The following is an 18,715-nucleotide window of genomic DNA, read 5'->3' as shown; positions in this document are numbered from 1 at the left end:
TAGAGTAGGGGCTCTATGAGCACCTGGGTGGCTCCGTGGGTTAAAGCCTCTGCCTTCAGCTTGGGTCATAATCCCAGGGTCCTGGGATCGAGCCCCACATCAGGCTCTCTGTTCAGCAGGGAGCCTGCTTCCTCTTCTCTCTCTCTCTCTCTGTCTACTTGTGAACTCTATCTGTCAAATAAATAAATGAAATCTTAAAAAAAGCCATAGAGTATCAGAATAGATTAAAAAAAAAGACCCACTGATACACTGCCTACAAGAGACTCATTTTAGAACAAAAGTCACCTCCATATTAAAAGTGAGGGGGTGGAGAACAATTTATCATGCTAATGGACATCAAAAGAAAGTTATAAGAATCATCCTTAGATAACTAGATAACTAGATTTTAAAACAAAGACTGTTAGAAGAGATGAAGAAGGGCACTGTATCATAATAAAGGGGCCTATCCAATAAGAAGATCTAACAATTGTAAATACTTATGCACCTAACTTGGGAGCAGCCAAATATATAAAGGAATTAATTAACAAAATTTAGAAAACTCACTGATAATAATACAATAGTGATAGGGGACATTAAAATCCCACTCACAACAATGGAGAGATCATCTAAGCAGAAGATCAACAAGGAAACAAGGGCTTTGAATGACATACAGGACCAGAGGGACTTCACAGATATATTCAGAGCATTTCATCCTAAAGCACCAGAACACATATTCTTTTCAAGTGCACATGGAACATTCTCCAGAATAGATTACCCACTGGGTCACACATCAGGCCTCAACTGGTACATGAGATCATACCATGCATATTTTCAGACCATAACGCTATGAAACATAAAGTCAATCACTAGAAAAAAATTGGAAGGACCACAGATACATGGAGGTTAAAGAACATCCTACAAAAGAATGAATGGTTACCAGGAAATTAAAGAATACTTAAAAAATACATAGAAGCAAATGAAAGTTAAAACATTACACTTTAAAACCTTTGGGATGCAGCAAAAGCAGTAGGAAGAGAGAAGTGCATAGCAATACAGGCCTTTCTCAAGAGGCAAGAAAAGTCTCAAAGAGAAAACCTAACCTTATAACTAGTAGAGCTGGAAAAAAGAACAGCAAATAAAACCTATACCAAGCAGAAAACTAGAACTAATAAAATTAAAGCAGAATTCAGTGATAGAAAATTGAATTAAAAAAAAAAAAGAACAGATCAATGAAAATAGGAGCTGGTTCTTTGAAAGAATTAATAAGATTGATAAACATCTAGCCAAACTTATGAAAAAGAAAAGAACATATTGCATGGAGCACTGGGTGTGGTACATAAACAATGAATCTTGGAACACTGAAAAAAATAAAATAAAGATGTTTAAAAAAAGAAAAGAGAAATGACCCAAATAAATAAAATCATGAATGAAAGAGGAGAGATCACAACCAACACCAAGGAAGTACAGACAATTATAAGAACATATTATGAGCAACAATATGCCAACAAATTAGTCTATCTGGAAGAAATGGGTGGATTCCTAGAAACATATAAAGTGCCAAAACTGAATCAGGAAGAAATAGGAAATCATAACAGACTCATAACTATTAAAGAAACTAAAGTAGTTATAAAAACATCTCCCAATGTTGCAAACGACATATCAGATAAAGGACTAGTGTCCAGAATCTATAAAGAACTTAGCAAACTCAACACCCAAAGAACAAATAATCCAATCAAGAAATGGGCAGAGGACATGAACAGACATTTCTGCAAAGAAGACATCCAGATGGCAAACAGACACATGAAAAAGTGCTCCATATCACTTGGCATCAGGGAAATACAAATCAAAACCACAATGAGATATCACCTCACACCAGTCAGAATGGCTAAAATCAACAAGTCAGGAAATGACAGATGCTGGCGAGGATGTGGAGAAAGGGGAACCCTCCTACACTATTGGTGGGAATGCAAGCTGGTGCAACCTCTCTGGAAAACAGCATGGAGGTTCCTCAAAATGTTGAAAATAGAACTGCCCTATGACCCAGCAATTGCACTATTGGGTATTTACCCTAAAGATACAAACGTAGTGATCCAAAGGGGCATGTGTACTCGAATGTTTATAGCAGCAATGTCCACAATAGCCAAACTATGGAAAGAACCTAGATGTCCATCAACAGATGAATGGATCAAGAAGATGTGGTATATATACACAATGGAATACTATGCAGCCATCAAAAGAAATGAAATCTTGCCATTTGCGACAACATGGATGGAACTAGAGCGTATCATGCTTAGCGAAATAAGTCAGGCAGAGAAAGACAACTATCATATGATCTCCCTGATATGAGGAAGTGGTGTTGCAACATGGTGGCTTAAGTGGGTATGAGAAGAATAAATGAAAGAAGATGGGATTGGGATGGAGACAAACCGTAAGTGACTCTTAATCTCACAAAACAAACTGAGGGTTGCTGGGGGGAGGGGGTTTGGGAGAAGGGGGTGGGATTATGGACATTGGGGAGGGTATGTGCTTTGGTGAGTGCTGCGAAGTGTGTAAACCTGGTGATTCACAGACCTGTACCCCTGGGGATAAAAATATATGTTTATAAAAAATAAAAAATTATATTAAAAAAAAAAAAACATCTCCCAAAAAACAAGAGTCCAGGACCGGATGGTCTCCCAGGGAAATTCTATGAAACATTTAAAAAATTAGGGGCACTTGGGTGGCTCAGTGGGTTAAAGCCTCTGCTTTCAGCTCAGGTCATGATCCCAGGGTCCTGAGATCGAGTCCCACATTGGGCTATTTGCTTGGTGGGGAGCTTGCTTCCCCGCCCCCTCTCTGCCTGTCTCTCTGCCTACTTGTGATCTCTGTATGTCAAATAAATAAATAAAATCTTAAAAAAATATTAATACATATTCTTCTGAAGTTCTTTCAAAGAATAGAAATGGAAAGAAAACTTTCAAACTCATTCTATGATGGCAGCATTACTTTGATCACCAAACCAAACAAAGACCTCACTCAAAAAGAGAATTAGAGACCAATATCTCTGATGAACATGCATGCCAAAATTCTCACCAAGATACTAGCTAATAGGATCCAACAGTACATCAAAAGGATTATTCATCATGACCAGGTGGGATTTATTCCTGGGCTTCATGTGTGGTTCAACATCTGCAAATCAATCAATGTGATAACACATTAACAAAAGAAAAGAAATGAACCGTATGATCCTCTCAATAGATGCAAAAAAAAAAAAAAAAGCATCCTTCTTGTTAAAAACTCTTTGCAGTGTAGGGAAAGAAGAAACACACATCAGTATCATAAAAAACTGTATATGAAAACCCCATAGCGAATATCATCCTCAATGGGGAAAAACTGAGAGCTTTTCTCCTAAGGTCAAGAGCAAGTCAGGGATGTCCTCTCTCACCACGCTTGTTCAACATTGTACTGGAAGTTCTAGCCTCAGCAAGCGACAACAAAAAGAAATAAAAGCCATCCAAATCAGCAACTTTCACTCTTTGCCATCAACATGATACTCTATGTAGAAAACCCAGAATGCTTTCCCCTTCCAAAAATTCCCAGAACTGATACAGGGATTCAGCAATGTGGCAGGATATAAAATCAAAGCACAGAAGTCAGCTGCATTTCTATACACTAAAAATGAAGCTGAAAAAAGGGAAATCAAGGAATTGATTCCAATTATGATTGCAACAAAAAGTATAAGCTACCTGAAATAAACCTAATCAAAGAAATAAGTATCTGTATTCTGAAAACAATATGACACTTATAAAAGAAATTGAGGAAGAGAAAAAGAAATGGAAAAACATCCATGCTCACAAATTGGAAGAACAAATATTGTTAAAATGTCTATGCTACCCAAAGCAATTTACACTTTCAAAGCAATCTTTGTCAGAATATGATCAGCATAGAGCTGGAACAAACAATCCTGATATTTGTATGGAACCAGAAAAGACCCTGAATAGCTAAAGGAATGTTGCAAAACAAAACCAAAGCTGGTGACATCACTATTCTGGATTTCAAGCTGTATTACAAAGCTGTAATAATCAGGACACTATAGTACTGGCACAAAAACAGACACATAGACCAATAGAACAGCATAGAGACCCCAGAAATGGTTCTCCAACTCTATGATCAAATAATCTTTGACAAAGCAGGAAAGAATATCCAATGAAAAAAAAGACAGTCTCTGCAAAAAATGGTGTTGGGAAAATTGGATAGCCACATGCAGAGGAATGAAACAGGACCACTTTCTTACACCATAAACAAAAGTCAATTCCAAATGAATGAAATATGTAAGTGTGAGACAAGAATCCATCAAAATTCTAGAGAAGAACACAGACAGCAACCTCTTTTCCCATCCCATCCAACATCTTGCACAACATGGCTTCAAAGACAAAGGAAACAAAAGCAAAAATGAAGTATTGGGATTTCATCAGCATGAAAAGCTTCCACACATCAAAAGAAACAGTCAACAAAACTAAAAGGAGCCTACGGAATGGGAGAAGATATTGTCAAATGTCTCATCAGATAAAGGGATGATATCCAAAATCTCTAAAGAACTTATCAAACTCAACTTCCAAAAAAAAAAAAAAAACCCAGTCAAGAAATGGGCAGAAGACATGAAAAGACATTTCTCCAAAGAAGACTTATAAATGGCTAATAGACACATGAAAAAATTCTCCACATCACTAGCCACTAGGGAAATACAAATCAAACCCACAATGAGATACTGCCTCACACCTGTCAGAATGGCTAAAATTAACAACTGAGGAATCAACAGATGTTGGTGAGGATGTGGAGAAAGGAGAATCCTCTTACACTTTTGGTGGAAACGCAAACTGGTGTAGCCACTCTGGAAAACAGTATGGAGGTTTCTCAAAATGTTAAAAACAGAGCTACCCTGTGATACACCAGTTGCACTCTGAGGTATTTATCCTAAGGATATAAAGATAGTGATTCAAAGGGGCTCATGAACCCCAATGTTTATAGCAGCAATGTCCACAGTTGCCAAAATATGAAAAGAGCACAGATGTCCTTCTACAGATGAATGGATACAGAAGATGTGGTATATACAATGGAATATTACTCAGCCACCAAAAAATGAAATCTTGCAATTTGCAATGATGTGGTTGGAAGTAGAGGGTATTAAGCTGAGTGAAATAATTCAAAGAATGACAAATACCATAGGATTTCATTCATATGTAGAATTAAACAGACAAAACAGATGAACATAGGGGAAGGGAGAGAAAAATAAAATAAGAGGAACCAGAGAGGGAGACAAACTATAAGAGACTCTTAACTGTAGGAAATAAACTGAGGGTTGCTGGAGGGCAGGTGGGGGGGATGGGGTAACTGGGTAATGGACATTAAGAGGTCACTTGAAGTAATGAGCACTGGGTGTTTTATGCAACTGATTAATTACTGAATTCTACCTCTGAAACTGATAATGTGGAGCATGTTAATTAAATTGAATTTAAAAAATTTAAAAAAAAAGAATGAAACATTATATAACTTAAATAGATGCAAAATCTCAGGAGCAGAAATTTAGAGAAGGGAGAAAAAGAGAAATATAAACTAAGCATAAAGTTTCAGAAAAAAAATCTCAAAATAAGAGAATAGAAATAAGCTCAATTAAATCAGTAATTATAATAAAAGTAAAGGTATCAGAATTACAATTTAAAAGACAAATATTTTCACATTGTATTAAAAACAACAAAAGCTGGGACACCTAGGTGGTTCGGTCAGTTTTGCATCTGACTCTTGATTTTGGCTCAGTTCATGATCTTTGGTTCATTGGATTGAGCCCTGTGTTGGTCTCCACGTTCAGTGAGGAGTCTTCTCTTCCTCTCTCTTTTCCTTGCCTTCTCCCCTCCCCCTGCTCATGATCTCTATGTCTCTAAGATAAAATAGATAAGTCTTCTAAAAAATCAATTATATTCTCTTTACAAGAAACCTAAAACAAAAAACCCCAGAGAAATTGAAAGTAAATTAATAAAGATGAACTAGGTAAATACTAACTAGAAAACACATATATATATATAAATTTAGATAGATAGATAGATGATAGATAAACAGACAGAGAGATAGATAGATACAGCTATATTAATACTAGATAAAATACACTTTCAAGAAGAAACATTAGGGGAAATATTATTCCTAGTGAAATATGCAATTCACTAAGAAGATATAATTGCTTTAAATCTGTATGCAGGTAATAACATAGCCTCAACATATATAAGGAAAAATTAAGGCAAACTCAGACTCACTTTATAATGTCATTTCTGAGGATGAGGATAAAAGTGTGAAATTGCTTTGCAACATAGGATATGTATTATTTTACCTTCCTTGGTGTCCTGCTTTTCTTATAATTGTTCCCAGGAATGTATATCAAAAATGGAGTATGACTAATAAATACTTTAAGATGTGGAACTGGCTAAATTAATCTGCTGGGTGGAAAGCAATAAGGATCTGCCTGATATGGGAATTAGGGAACTGATGGTCTGGTTCATATGGTGGCAAAGAATCTGGTCAAACTATTATTAGCCATTGTTCCACTCTAGACTCTAACTGGACTGGATCTTTAGACAACTTGGCAATAAAATGACAGGAGTATGTTGAACTACTTCAGGTGTCTTTAGTGAAAGGATACCAGAGACAAAATCTAGGATGAAGTCCCCCGAAACAGATGGGATATAAGGAGGCAATTATTTTAGCTTTAGTAAAAGAGGTATCCGTTGCTGATAGCCGTGAAGCAGAGAAAACCAAGAGCGAGATTATCATGTGCTTTGTGGGATGGCAGCTGCTACAAAATATGCTTTGCTCTGCTTCTAAAGCTGTCCAGGGAACTATGCAATTTTCATTGTTGGAATGAAGTTACTGGGAGGAGTTCTAGGAGTCAGGCAATCCCTCCAAACCTTACCTCTCCCTTGGGATAGCGGTAGCGATATTTATCTTGGTCCCGTAGTGCAAATTCTTCAGGGTAGTGTTCCTGGATTTCCTCATAGGTCATCTCCTCACAGACACCCTGAGAAGAATTATTTGGGGATAAATGTATTCACAAGGTGACATCCATACAGCCTTTACCATAGTTCTGAGTCCAAAGATTATGGCACAGCAACACACTTGATTTTCTGTGAAGCCAGCTCTATGTTTGTGCCTATTGTCTGTGTGTGTGTCTGTGTGTCTGTGTGTGTGTGTGTGTGCACGCTCGCATGAAGTGTATGGATGTGAGAGAGTGTGCATGTGTACAGGTGTGTTCAGTATGAGTATATGGTGTGTACCTGTGTATGGTGTTTCTTTATGATTGTCCCAAAAGGTTTGTAGATGTACATTGTACATTTCAATATGTATTTTATAAATATATGGGCTTAAGGATTTGAGACTGTGTTTGTGTGTATGTGTATCATGCTGGTATGTTTAAAGACATATGCCTTGTGTTTGTGTATTTGTCTCAGTTTTTGTAGTGTGTTTGGTGAGTGTGTGTGTGTGTACAGGGTGTCTGAGCATCTGAGAATATGCTCACATGAGGGTCTCTGTGATCTGTTTCTCCATGTATGTCTCAATGTGTCTGTGGTCTGTGTTTCTGTGAGTGTATAGGTCTCTGATTATGTCTCTGATGTATATGTGAATAGCTGTGTGCCTATGCCTGAGGTCATGTGAATTTGTGGTAATATGCTTGAGGTTATGCACCTGCATTTTGTGCATTTCCATCCATGGTATGCCTATCTGCGTCCATATGATGTAAGTATATACAAAGACTGCATGTGTGTCTACGGTAAATGTGTCTATATGTATCTCTAAGTGTGTCTCTCTGTGACTGTGTATGTGTGTGCATGCACGGTGCAGGTGTTGATTGGTAGATGTGTCTGAAAGGGATTCTATGTCAGAATAGCAGGTCAATGTGTCTGTGAAGTATATGTCTGTGATTATAAACATATTTATGGTAGATATCTATGACTATGTATGTATGCAACCACACACATATATGCACTTACATAACAGTGCTCTCCCATTTTATAGCATTTCCCATCCCCTCTGCTCCTACCTATGCTCCAGGACCTCTGGCAGATAAAGAAACAGATATCCACAGACATCTCAAAAGATAAGAATTAGTAAATTCCTAACAGTTTCAGAGTGGACCTTGGGGAAATATAGTCCCCTTACCCAAAGCAGGAATTCAGAGCTCAGAGAATGAGTTCCTTAGGAGCACATGAGAGCTTTCACTGAAAAATACCCAGAAGCGAGGTGGCTGGCAATGTTGGGTTTATAAGATTTCCTTTTGATTGTGTGGATTCCAGTTAGACTTTCCTGTAAGGGAGCAATAGCCTCTGGCTGTTGTATTTTCAATCATAAACCAGCCTTTCTTTAGGAGTGAATTTCACCCCTGCCATAACCCACAAACAGCTCTGCAGTGTCAAATTTCTCCACTGACACTGTCTATGAGAAAAAGTGCACTCTACTGGGTACACAAGATCCTTCCAGGTTGGCTTGGACTTTCTATTTAGAGGCATGCTCAAAGCCTCTTGCCTGCGGAAGTGACACTGACTTCATATTGACTTAAGGCAAATTGCCTAAACTCTTTGAATTTTATTTTCCTCATCTGAAAAATGAGAATTACAACAACCTCACAAAAGTGTTTTGAATATTAAAAATAATATATCTAGCACAGAATTTTCAAGGTACATTTTAAAGACTCAAGCAGTGGAACTAATTATTAATATATTATTGATCATGGAAAATAAACCAGCAATTTAGGCATCATCCTAAACTATTACTTTTTCCTTACTCCTCCCCTAGAGCAAATTGCTGTAATTCTATCCGTTAAATTTCTCAAAAATCTATTCCTTTTTCTTTCCTGTCTCCACTACTATAATCTTAGCAGTTATACACACACACACACACACACACACACACACACAGCCTTCTTTGTTTATGCTGGGCTCTGCCTGACATACCATTCTTAATCCTTTCTACCTGACTCACTGTTAATGAATGCTCAGCTAGGCATCACTTCCTCCAGGCAGATCCTGGCTGGGTCAGATGCCCTGCCCTGACATCTGTACATCTATGGTCTAGCCTCTCAGGGACTATATCACACATGCTGTTTTGTATTCCTCTGTTTTTTTTTTCTGTCTATCCTGTTTTGACCAAAAATTCAGTGAAGACAAAAATAAATCTCTTTCTCCAATACCACCCCAGAGCCTGAAACAGAGTAGGTATCCAATAAATGTTTATACCACATGTGGGCCAGAAACAAGTAGTGACTGATCTCTCATGATGAAGGGTTTATATATTTTCTTGAATGTATTTTATAGCAATTATATGTGATATGTAGAATGATACTATATATTCCTTTTTTAATATGTGTATCTCTGTACATCTATAGCTAAGTACATGTGTATATATGTAGACACACATATACTTCTTTGCATTCATTGAAGTATATCTACCAGGCAAGCAAGTTAACCTAACTACATGAAAGTTAACTATATTTGTGATAAAGCTTTTACTTTTAGGTCTAACAGTCATAACCTGTGGACTGCTACCTGATGTCAGTATAACTATAATCCAGGTGAGACAATGGGGAGGAAAAAAAACACTTTTGCAAAAGGCACATGGGGAAACCTGACTCTGAAGCAAGATTATTATGTCATGAGGGTCAGATGGTCTTTTTCTTCATTCTATTTCCAATACCACTATTTTAGTCCATTGTCACCTTTTGCCTGGATTAACGCAACCATCCCCATACTGTTCTACGTGCTCAGTCTGGCCCTTTTCCTAACTAGTTTCCACACATGATCAGAATGGCTATTTACTTATTTATTTATATTAATCAAGTATAATTAACTTATACTGTTATATTAATTTTAGGTGTATAATATAATAATTCAATAACTCTATACATTTCTCAGTGCTCATCAAGATAAGTGTACTCTTAATATGCTGTGGCTATTTCACTCGTCCCCCTGCCCACCTCCCTTCTGACAACCACCAGTTTACTAAAGAGTCTGTTTTTTGTTTATCTCTTCTTTTATCATTGTTTATTACATTCTGAATATATGAAATAATATGGTCTTGTCTTCTTTTTATGAATGTGAATCACATCCAGGCCACTTCTTGACTTAGACTGCATCTTTGGCTTTCCATTTTTAGGGCAGCATCCAAATATTTCAACATGAGGTATAAAATGCTTTGAGATGCCTCCTTTCCAACCTCATCTCCCTTATACTTCTCTTCTTACAACATTTTGTCATAGGATGTGCACTGTCTTATTTATGGCCTGCCTTTGGGCTCCATGAGGACAGAGAACATGTCTATTCTGGGCTTCACTGGATCTCCAACACACAGAACAGTGTATGGTGCATGGCTGGTTGCTGAGAAATACTTGTTGAATTAATTGTGTTCTTCATAGGAGCCAAAGAAGAGGCAACCGAGGGGATAAGCCCGAGTCAAGTCCCATTAACTACCAGGAAATTCATCGCCCATGATCTCACCGCATCAATTTCGTTCAGGGCCTTCCACTGCTCATAGGGAACACCCAGGGCCTCAGCTGTCTGGATAGTCCTCTTCATGTGGCTGGTCCACACCTTCAGGGAGCTGATGCCCTGTGACTGAATGAAGTTGGCCAGGGCATAGGCGTACTGGGGAGTGGGGTTGCAGAAGATGAGAAGAGGGGAGAGAGAGAGAGATGAAAGAAAACAGAGTAGCTGTGAGATCTGCCACAAATGGTGAAATGATGATGAACAAGAAAGAGTAGAATTTAAGTGTTTCCAATTTATAAACAGAGATATGACAAGGATCAAGGGAATAGAAACAGGTATGTGTGTTTATGTATGTATATGTTTGTGTGTGTGTGTGTATGTGTGTGTGTGTTCATTGATGCTTGTTTAAGAAACCCCTTGCTCAGTTATTCATTCAAAGAACCCACCTCTGGCAATTGTGGAGCCTGGGACAAGACTACAAATGGAGGCACTTTACCCAGTCAACCTCCCTTCTCTTCTCATTTGTGGCTCCATCCTGCACTTGTAGGTGTTTTGAGTACATGTTTGTAGATAACTTAGTCACATGACCAAATTCTATTCACACCCCATTTCCACTGATTCCCATGATCCACAAACAGTGACTGTTTGGTCACTCCTTTGCTGAGGGCTACACACTACTGTGATATGGCCTGTTCTCAGGCGGACAGACTCTGAGATAGGCCCACACAGGCATGGAGAGCAGACTCCAGGCCAGAAGTGTAGGGGATTCTGGGTTTTGGGTACTCAGAGTGTGGTCCAGAAGTAGGGGGTGTGTGATTTGGGGACATTTCTTTTTGACTCTGGGGATTCTCATTTTCTTGAGTTGGGGTCTTGGAACCCAGATTCTAAGGTCATTCAAACATATACTGAGTGTGTGTGATCATGGGCTGAGTATCAGGGTATCCCGTTCTCAAGACAGAGCCAGTCCAGTAGGGAAACAATGACAGTACTGAAAGGAAACATGAAAGGCTGTGGGAGCCCAAATGAGCAAGTGGTTTGTTCTTTTGCATAACGTCATGCTATTAGTCACAGGTAGTAACATGAGGAACACTGGCACAAATGCATAGATTTATTTATATGTACACATGTGTATGTACAAATGTAAATATTTTGTATACACATTCTAATTATGAATTATGAGTCAGTAGTCAGTGTGCTCTGGCGGAAGGAGCCCTTGATTGGGAAGTAGGCAACAGGGGTTAAACTTTCCCAACTTCCTTATATGTCCCTGTGTGACCTGGAACACATCCCTGTTTCTCCGTGGCTTTATATCTTCTGCCTGTAAGTTGTAAACACCATTAGCTCACTGAACATCTCCTTTGAGCATCACATTAGATAGTGGAAGAGGAACACATAGAGTGCTCTTGACATACAGTAGGTGACAGCCTCTGTGATTGATTATGAGTGACAGGCAATGAGAAAGTGTTTTGTAAATTTCATGGTGCACTGTGCCCATAAGTATGAAGGTTGGTGCCAGTCATTTACCTGTACATGCACATGTTTGTGTTCAAGAGCAGCATGTATTGTGGAGATGGCCATGTGTCCAAACTGGGTATTGAGATGTATGGGCAGAGCCCCAACCAAGAGACCCCTGGCTGCAGGTAGTGCCATAGGGAAAGGGTAATGCCACCAGTATCCTCTACTCTGCTCTGAAGAGTAAGATAGGTGGGAATCAAAGGTCTGAGTCCACCTCAAGGGGAGCCTGACAGTCTGAAGTAACAGAAAGGGAACCATGAGGACCAGGCCTTCCAGTGCAGTGCCATGCTTAGGACACTACCACTTCTGCAGTGGGGGATGAAGAGGGGTAGACAGGAAAGCCTGGTTTTCAATCCTGGCTCTTTTTTAATTGGTTACATGACCTGGGGCTGCTCTTTTCTCCTCCCTGGGCCTCATCTTCCTTAGATTTCATGAACTATTAATGGTAATGTCTACCCCACAGAGCTGTTGTGAGGATTGAATAAGGTCACACTTGTAGAAGCAGAAGGTGCTGTCGCTGTGCACAGGTGCCCAGTAAAAGAGAGTGCTTCCTCCCTCCTGCACCCCATTTCCCAATTTTTCTACCCAAGCCATCCTCCCAGCAAGAACAATAACTGTGTTAACAAGCCCAGGCACAGGGCCAAACATTAAGGAAAATGTGTGCCTTATTTTATTTTATATCCTTAAGGTGCAGGTTACTATGCTTGGCTGGAGAGAAGAGAATAATGCCACAGTCAGAGATGAGCTAGAACTGGAACAGATTAAGTCCAGGGCACAGTGACCTGCCTGGGAGGGCAGGAAGGGACAGGGGAGGGCTTCCTGGACCAAACCAGGGAGCAGAAGCTGGACCCTGGAAGGAGGTGGGAGAGAGAGGGCAGGAAAAGAGCAGTAACTGGTGGAGAACAAGTGCTGAAAATGGAATGGCCTGAAGTGGGGGTAGGGGTTGTGGCATTAGCCCTGAATAAGGGAGAAAATAGATTCAAGGATGGGGCATATAAGGGCAGCTGTCAGGGCATGTGATGGTCACCAGCTGACAGCAACTTAGGAGAGAAACCTAGGTGGGGAAAACTGCACAAGCAAAGGCACAGAGTTGAGAGAGAGAGGAGAGGAATCAGTCAGGCAAGTGTGAGGGGTGTTCACTGTAATGGGGCTGCAAGAGCAAGCAGATCTGGACAGGCATGAAGTGCCAAGACCAAGCTAACAGACATGCAGATGTTGTTAGCACATGGGAGTCATTCAAGGATGGGTCAAGACTGAGTGACTGATTGGGTGGAAGAGCAGGTGTGACCAGAACCTGCTTTTACCCTGTCACTGACTCCCCCATCCTTAGGACCCAGGCAGTAGCTGTACCATCAGCCACAGCCCACCTGGGCCAGCTTACCCAATGCCTCAGTGTGCCTGGGTCCCTTCTTACCTGCTTTCCCCGAGCTGAGAGGCCAGAGTCACCTCCAATGCGGCCTCTGAGGTTGAGTTCACTCTCTCCATGCCGGCATAGGTAGATGGATCGGGGTGTGACGTGGATGTTCATGAGATAGTAGACTGTGCGGCTCTGGATGTGGTCCTGTACTCGGTTCACCGTGTATCGTGTGCCCACATCGAAGATCTTGATGTAGGAGAGGTGGCTAGGCCAGCCCAAGAAGAAGAAAGTGCAGCTCAGGGGATGATGATGGAGAGGCTGATCCCAAGACAAAGCCCCATCCCCACACCCTGCCTTCAAGCCTCTTCTACAATGTAGCTTTCACCTACCTTTCTGCTATCAAAATGTCATGCTTTGCCCTATTCTGAGTACCTGTTCTAGAGACTTCGCTCCCAAGCACCTTACAGAGCTCACTGGCTGTTACCACCTTCCGCTGTTTCCTTTCTTCAGTTTCAGCTTGATCCAAGCCAACTTTTCACAATCACTTTTTACACTCCAGGGATCTGGGTTCTGTTCTTCATAGTTCACACTCATGACATACTCAGAGAAAAGCAGTAATCCTGTGACCCTGGCTGCCTCCCACATCTTACTGGAAGCTCCTGAATTGTCTACACAATCTTCTAAATCTCAAGCTGAGTTCTGTACCTCTATTCTTTAAGTCCTCTGCTATGATATATTGTATTTGACATCAGACAGGCAGCTACCAGATTGTGTCTGTGCACAGTTGTGTCTGTGTGTGTAGGTCTCTTCTCACTCAGAAAGGGAAAAAAGTTGTGTTTTTCCCCCTATATGTCATGCAGTCAACAAACACACCCTCCTTTGTTCTAACCATTGTCCTTGAGGTGGGGACTCAGCATCTCCCCTTTGGAAGCTCTTCCTTCAATCAAGAACATACACTTGGAAACATGTGACCAATGCTCAACATCCCTTCCATAAACAGTCTCTTAGATGTGCCAAGTATTAGGATGTGGGGATGCAGAGATGGTCCACAACATGGAAATCCTGTGGTCCTTGCTTCAAGCCCCATTTTATCCCCTCAATTCTGTGCTCTAGTCATGAATTAATAACTATACACAGAGTGATAATCAAACTATTCAACAACCTGTCTGCAGAGGAGCTGGGAGTGAGCAACACTAATTAGAGGACTAGAACCATGGAGTAAGTCTTCTGAGGTCCCTGCTGTACCAGGCATGAGTCCTTTAGTTGTTGGACTATATGGAGTTCAAGAAGATCCCTTGGAAGAAGTGGGGAAGGCTGCACCAAAGGGGTGACATACCAGGAATCCTGGATGCACAGTAGCAAAACAAGGTAAATAGAAATAGCTAAATTAACCCAAGGCAGGTAAAGCAGTGGCTGATGGGTTTGGTTTCAGAAAGCCTCCTCTCTGATCTTCCTAGAGATGGCCTTTTAATCTGTATCATACTTAATCATGCCCATCCCTGTCATCTATATCCAATGGTTTCTGCAGGACATTTGCACTTGCTAAGCATTTTCTTTTGTGCATCTGGCAGGGAGTGGGGACTTCGAAATACATGAATCCTCATAATCGTCCTAGGAATCAAGGATTATTAGCTGTGTTTTATAGGAGAGGAAACTGAAGCACAGAGAGTGGAAATGATATGCTTAAGGTTACTCTCTCCAACTATCTTGTCTAAAAGTCTCAGAACCTCGTGGTGGAAAATATCTGATGTAGCCTTGTTGCCCAATTACTGTCTATTCCTGGTGCTAGGTCCTGGGTAGTTCTAGGAGAGCTTTCAACTTCTTGTTTAGTCTGACATTCTATGTACCTGCACACACTGGCCCTGCTTGGCCTCACCTCACAGTCCCATACCCACACCCATGCCCATAATTTCTCTGTTTCAATCTAGCCTTTATGATTTTGCTGGAATATTTTCTAAACTCCCCTACTTTTATTCATATTTAACTACAGTATTCCAAAATGCTGTTCTGTTTGCTTAAAGACATTCCTTTCCTGCTTTCCAAAGCTGAGCTCCTATGTATCCATTCTTTGAGAGCCAACACATTCACTCTCTCTAGGACGTCTTTGAGCCCAGAATCACATGAAGTCATTTAGAGGTGCTTCCCACTGAAAGTAATATATAAGCTAGTGCCTATCTCTACTATGTGAAATCTAAAATAAAAATCATACACTATATTATATGAGGAGGTCCCACGAAATTTTGTGGTTTTTTCCTCCATTTTGACCACATTGATGCTGGTTTTGAAATTAAAATAGTAAACACTTTACAGATTGTTTTATTCCTATTTTTGGTAGCCTCCACCTTTCTGGTACCCCAAACACATGCCTATACTGGGTAAACCTGCTCTTCCACATCTTTCTTCCCAAGCTGAGCTGAGTTTTCTCCTCTGTATTCCTTTAGCCCACTTGGTTTACAATTTCTACAATTCTGATCAACTGCATGTTCATTGGTTTCTCCAACTAAATGTGCATTCTCTCACAGCAGGGACAACCCTTCTCTCTTTGGATTCCTAGGGCACAGCTTTGGCTGGGCCCTGATACATGGATGTAAAAATCTTGAAATAAAGTCAAACTTCAGAATATGTCATCTTTAGGCTTAAACTGATTCATCAAACACTACCTGAGCACCCTCAGAATTCTATGCTGAATACTAGGGGCTTTCTCAATGCTTCTTTCACTTTAGCTCCCCTTCAAGCTCTTTTCAACATATGCTGCTAGCCTGTATGGTGCATTTGTGGAAATTTGAATAAATTACACTTTCCTCAAGAAAGAAACATCCCCACTCCAACACACATGCCTCGGTGAGGAAAACCAGTGTACCCTTGACCTGGTTGTCTTTGCACAGTGAACAGTCTTTACAATTGTATATAAAGTTCCTGCTTCTTGCACCAAGAGTCTAAGCCTCATGTGACACTTCTTTATGATACAGGGATGTGGGAAGAGTAAAATTTGGCTGGAAGAGTGAGATAAGGGTTTGAATAAATGTTCTACTGACTCATTATGTGGCCTTAGTTAAGTCCATGCACAGTTCTGGATCTCAATTTCTCCATCTATGAGCAATGCAGTAACAATACTTGCCTCTTAGGACTTTGGTTGGGCAAAGCTGGAAGGACGTTGTTTAAACTTCCTAAGGTTTTAATAACTATTTGAGGCCTCCTCATACTCGTCATTTGGGGCCATAAGGTTCTAGGTGACCAGAGTCTTCTCGCATCACAACCCATTTTGAGGACTCTGGGAATATCCTATGTCTGAAACTCACATATTCCAGCTAACATGTTTCTAATTTTTAGCTGACATTATGAATGAGAGTTTCATATTTTCATGTGTCTTCCCATATATCAAGGCACTATGGAAGCTATCTGCAGATGGAAACCACCTTTCTTGACAGTATTTATACTCTTATGTACACCACAACTCAAAGAGGCCGGATAATTATTGATTGAAAAGGTACATGGGTTTATGAAAAGAGACATGAGTAGGAGACAAAATATATGGTTAGAATCCTAGTTCTACCCCTTGATTAGTGCTGGGAGCTTGGCAAGTGGTTTCAGCTAAGATTCAATTTCCTCTTCTTGAAAACTTATGGACATAAGATCTATTTTGGCTTCCTTTATAGGGGTGCTGAGGGGATTCAATGAAACAAAGAAGGTAACATCCATGTGTGAGGAATGCTTTTGAAAAAAATAAAAGCAACAACTACAGGAGGGAAGAATTTGTTCTTAGAGATCAGGGTCCTGATCTGTTCATATTGGTCAGGAAGGCACTACTTTAACACTCTCATGGACATTTTATATATCAAGGATTTACTACCTCAGACAATTAGAACTTGGAGAGTCCTAAAGGGAAATCATTGATTCTAGCTCCCTGACGTTACAGATAGAGAAGGTGAGACCGAGAAAAGGACATTTCCACAGGTACTAAAAAACATCAAAATAGGGGTAAAGATCTAGTCCTGGATTTTAGGGTTCTGGGTTCTTACCTGTCCAGTTCATCATCCAAGGGTTGGTAGTTGACCTCATAGCATTCAATTCTCTTCAGAAAGTCTTCCAGAACCTTTTCTCGGTCACAGTCTATGTAATCAGGGCTGCCAAGTTTTACTTGCTAGGAAAAGGGAGAACAGAGGAACTGTTAGAGACAGAGACTCTAACAGTGAACTTTGGAAGTGCCCTTAGAGATCACTGAGTACAACATCCCTCATCATAAAGATGAGGAAATTGAGACTTAGACAAAAGGTCTTGCCAAGTTACAAATCAGTCAATTAAAGAGAATTTAGAATGTGTGACTCCTTATGCTTTATTTCGATGTGATTAAACAAGGTCTGTTATATTGTACTCAGTTCTAGAGAACACGGTGTTTAAGAAGAATATTTAAAAGAAGATGTGGGTTGGTTAATTGAATTTAAATGAAAAAAGAAGATGTGGTGTATATCTATATCTATATTACTCAGCCCTTAAAAAGATGAAATCTTACCATTTGCAACAACATAAATGGAACTAGAGGGTATTTTTTTTTAAAGATTTTATTTATTTATTTGACAGAGAGAGGTCACAAGTAGGCAGAGAGTCAGGGGGAAGCAGACTCCCCACCGACTCCCCGCCGAGCAGAGAGCCGGATGCAGGGTTTGATCTCAGGACCCTGAGATCATGACCTGAGCTGAAGGCAGAGGCTTAACCCACTGAGCCACCCAGGTGCCCCTGGAACTAGAGGGTATTATGCTGAGTCATAAGGAATAAGAATAAGAAATAAGCCAATCAGATAAAGACAATTATTGTATGATTTCTTTAAATAATATTTTATTTATTTGAGAGAGAGCAAGCGTGAGCAGGGGGAATGGGCAGAAGAAGAGGGAGAAGCAGACTCCCTGTTGAGCAGGGAGCCCAATGCAGGACTCAATTCCAGGACTCTGGAATCATGACCTGAGCTGAAGGCAGATGCTTAAAAGACTGAACCACCCAGGTGCCCTGATTTCACTCATATATGGAATTTAAGAAACAAATCAGAAGATCATAGGGGAAGGGAGGGGAAAATAAAATCAGAGAGGAAGACAAATCATAAGTGACTCTTAATCTCACAAAACAAACTGAGGGTTGCTGGGGGGAGGGGGATTGGGAAGAAGGGGGGTGGGGTTATGGACATTGGGGAGGGTATGGTGCTTTGGTGAGTGCTGTGAAATGTGTAAACCTGGCGATTCACAGACCTGTACCCCTGGGGATAAAAATATATTATATGTTTATAAAAAAATAAATAATTAAAAAAAGAGACTCTTAACTATTGTAAACAAACTGAGGTTTGCTGAAGGGGAGGCGGATGGGGGGATGGGGTAAC

At 40.3% G+C, this 18,715-nt stretch overlaps 1 protein-coding gene across 4 annotated transcripts in view; it reads right to left on the bottom strand.

The window, feature by feature from the left end:
- Positions 1-18,715, bottom strand: part of PFKFB1 (6-phosphofructo-2-kinase/fructose-2,6-biphosphatase 1) — a 124,449-nt gene that overhangs the window by 8,764 nt on the left and 96,970 nt on the right. For 3 of the 4 annotated variants that reach the window (XM_004782133.3, XM_004782131.3, XM_004782130.3), the window contains 4 exons: positions 17,370-17,491; positions 13,408-13,615; positions 10,491-10,637; positions 6,917-7,021 (listed from right to left, as the gene is read on the bottom strand). In XM_004782133.3, the coding sequence (XP_004782190.1) occupies positions 6,917-7,021; positions 10,491-10,637; positions 13,408-13,615; positions 17,370-17,491 (582 nt within the window). The remainder of the gene's footprint in view (positions 1-6,916; positions 7,022-10,490; positions 10,638-13,407; positions 13,616-17,369; positions 17,492-18,715) is intronic. The other variant, XM_004782134.3, reaches the window with a different exon arrangement.

The sequence above is a fragment of the Mustela putorius genome, unplaced genomic scaffold, assembly GCF_011764305.1.
Source record: "Mustela putorius furo isolate JIRA1106 unplaced genomic scaffold, ASM1176430v1.1 tig00537339_pilon_pilon_pilon, whole genome shotgun sequence".
In the NCBI taxonomy this organism is placed as follows: Eukaryota; Metazoa; Chordata; class Mammalia; order Carnivora; family Mustelidae; genus Mustela; species Mustela putorius.
This window is presented reverse-complemented; position numbering and strand designations above follow the sequence as displayed.